A 2,469-nucleotide genomic window follows, 5' to 3' on the forward strand; every position below is an offset into this window, starting at 1 on the left:
TTTATCTTATTCTACCAAGAATTTAATTAAGTTGTAGGGAGTTAATCAAAAAGAAATAAGGTCTTAAAGGCTAAAATATCCAGTAATTTCACCCCTAGGTATATGTCCAAGAAAATGAATACAGATGTCTGCACAAAAACTTGTACAAGAATGCTCATAGCAGCATTATTCATTTAGGCAAAGAGCAAAGCAAATGTCCACATGATGGCTAGATTAGCAAAATGTGTATATCATGCAATGGAATATTATTCATCAATAAAAAGGAATGAAGTAATGATACATGTACAGCATGGATGAACCTTGAAAACATTTAGAGAGAAGTTGGTCACAAAGGGCCACCTAGTATGTGATTCTGTGTATCTGAAATGTCCAGCATAGGCAAATCTATAGAGACAGGAAGTAGATTAATAGTTGCTTTGGGTTGAGGGAAATGCAGACAGTGAGGTTAGGGGGCAGTGACTGCCAAAGGGTATGTTCTTTCTTTTGGGGGTGTTAACATATTCTAAAATTGATTATGGTGATGGTTGTATAACTCTGTGAATATACTGAAAACCACTGAACCCCTTTAAATGGATGATTATATGGTATGTGAGTTACATCTTAATAAAGCTATTACCAAAAAAGGGAGGGGGTGTTCTCAGCTTCTCTCTCACATGGATTTCTCCTTAGAGTTGTGTGTATCATATCATTTATAACTACCATAAAAAAATGTTACCTAATGTCTTTCTATAAAATTATACTGAATTACTGAAGACATTTTATGATTTATTGACTTTTTGTCATCACCACCCTCCACGTTTCCTACCTAGGGCCAAACAGCTTTTGATGTAGCAGATGAAGACATTTTAGGATATTTGGAGGAGTTGCAAAAGAAACAAAATCTGGTATGTTTGATGACTGTCTAAAAATTGCCTATATTACTGAATTCTCTGAATAGCTTTGAATTTCAGATAGTTAAAAAAAGTATTCTTGTGATGTTTTGTACTTTTTGGTTTTAAATTATTCCTAGCAATCAAACAGGGGTAGTGGTGATGTCTAGCCTTTTGTGTAGCTTATCCCCATTTTATTTCCTTCCCCACAAAATGAACACGTATATAATGTATATGGACTCAAGAATAACATGTTTTGTAATTTCATAAGAGAATTTTGCTTAAAAGGAGGAGACTATAAAATCTCAGCTTTCTAATAGCAGGTCCTAGATAAGCAAGGAGTTGTATAACTGGAAACAGTACCATCAGCTATTCTAAGTGGTTAGTGGACATTGATTTTTTTCAGTGAACTAAAGTTGGAAGGATCTAAAAAATCCATTTAGTGTTCTGCATGGAGCTTTTTAATTATCTAGTCCTTTTCCTTCTTTACCCAGGCTCTTTTCTTTTCAGGTAAAACTGAAATCTTTTTATTTGTTTTGTTTTGTGTTTGAAAATCTACTTTGTTATTATTTTAAACTGTATTTATATTATTTTAATAGTATTCTTATTTTTCTTTGCATAACTTTGTATAAAGCTCCATAGTGAAAAACGGGATAAAAAATCTCCACTAATTGAATCAACAGCAAATATGGACAATAATCAGTCACAGAAGACCTTTAAAAAGTAAGTAAAATATTAAAAGTAAGTTTTGTTATTATTATAAATGAGTTGGCATAATGGCCTTGTGCATGATTATTGTGGATCTGGGAAAAACTAATGTATTTTTACCTTTTGTGTTTATAATCATTTGAAGGTTATTTTCCTTTTACAGCAAAGAGACATTGATTATTGAACCGGAGAAAAATGCATCACGTATTGAATCTCTGGAACAAGAAAAGGTTGATGAAGAAGAAGAAGGAAAGAAAGATGAATCTAGCTGCTCTAGTGAAGAAGATGAGGAAGATGATTCAGAATCAGAAGCTGAAACAGGTAAAATTTGAAGGATAAATACATTTTCATTGAATTTTGTTGGAGTGTACAGTAAGAGAAGATCAGGCTTAATTTTTAAGCTTCTCGGACAATTTGCTACTTGTTCAGATACCTGCCAACCCAGCAAATTACCTTTCAGTGAATACTAGAAACTTGCTTGCAGTTGTGAATTTATTATTGTCTAATTATCTGGGGGCTCTTGTTCATCTCTGTGTTTTGCTAACCTATATTCGAAGAAGGTGCAGAGGCTTCTAAGACTCCCTCAGGTTGGTACAGATAGGTTGTGAATGGATTCTGAGCAATTCAAGAATGTTCCTGTTGCTTTCTGAGGCCCAAAAGTCCAGGAAGCTGGTCCCTGCAGCATCATGAGTTTTCCGTAAGAAATAAGAAATAATAGTGTAGGGACTGAATCAAGATACTTTCCTGGGAGGGTATGGGAGAATTTACTTTGTTTTGAGAAATTTTAAAGATACAGAAAAGTATAATATAATAAACATTCATGTCCCAACTTCTAAAACTTAAGACTTAACAGCTGTTGACATTTAGTCATATTTGCTTCAAATTTTTTTTA

General features: G+C 33.4%; 1 protein-coding gene across 1 annotated transcript in view; it reads left to right on the forward strand.

Annotated features, from left to right (window-relative positions):
* The window catches only part of PPP1R12A (protein phosphatase 1, regulatory subunit 12A), a 212,931-nt gene that overhangs the window by 120,403 nt on the left and 90,059 nt on the right, over positions 1–2,469 (forward strand). The window contains exons 6-8 of the mRNA XM_012656311.1: positions 810–884; positions 1,504–1,592; positions 1,741–1,898. Of these exons, the coding sequence (XP_012511765.1) occupies positions 810–884; positions 1,504–1,592; positions 1,741–1,898 (322 nt within the window). The remainder of the gene's footprint in view (positions 1–809; positions 885–1,503; positions 1,593–1,740; positions 1,899–2,469) is intronic.

This window comes from Propithecus coquereli, unplaced genomic scaffold (assembly GCF_000956105.1).
Source record: "Propithecus coquereli isolate 6110/MARCELLA unplaced genomic scaffold, Pcoq_1.0 Scaffold50, whole genome shotgun sequence".
Taxonomy (NCBI): Eukaryota; Metazoa; Chordata; class Mammalia; order Primates; family Indriidae; genus Propithecus; species Propithecus coquereli.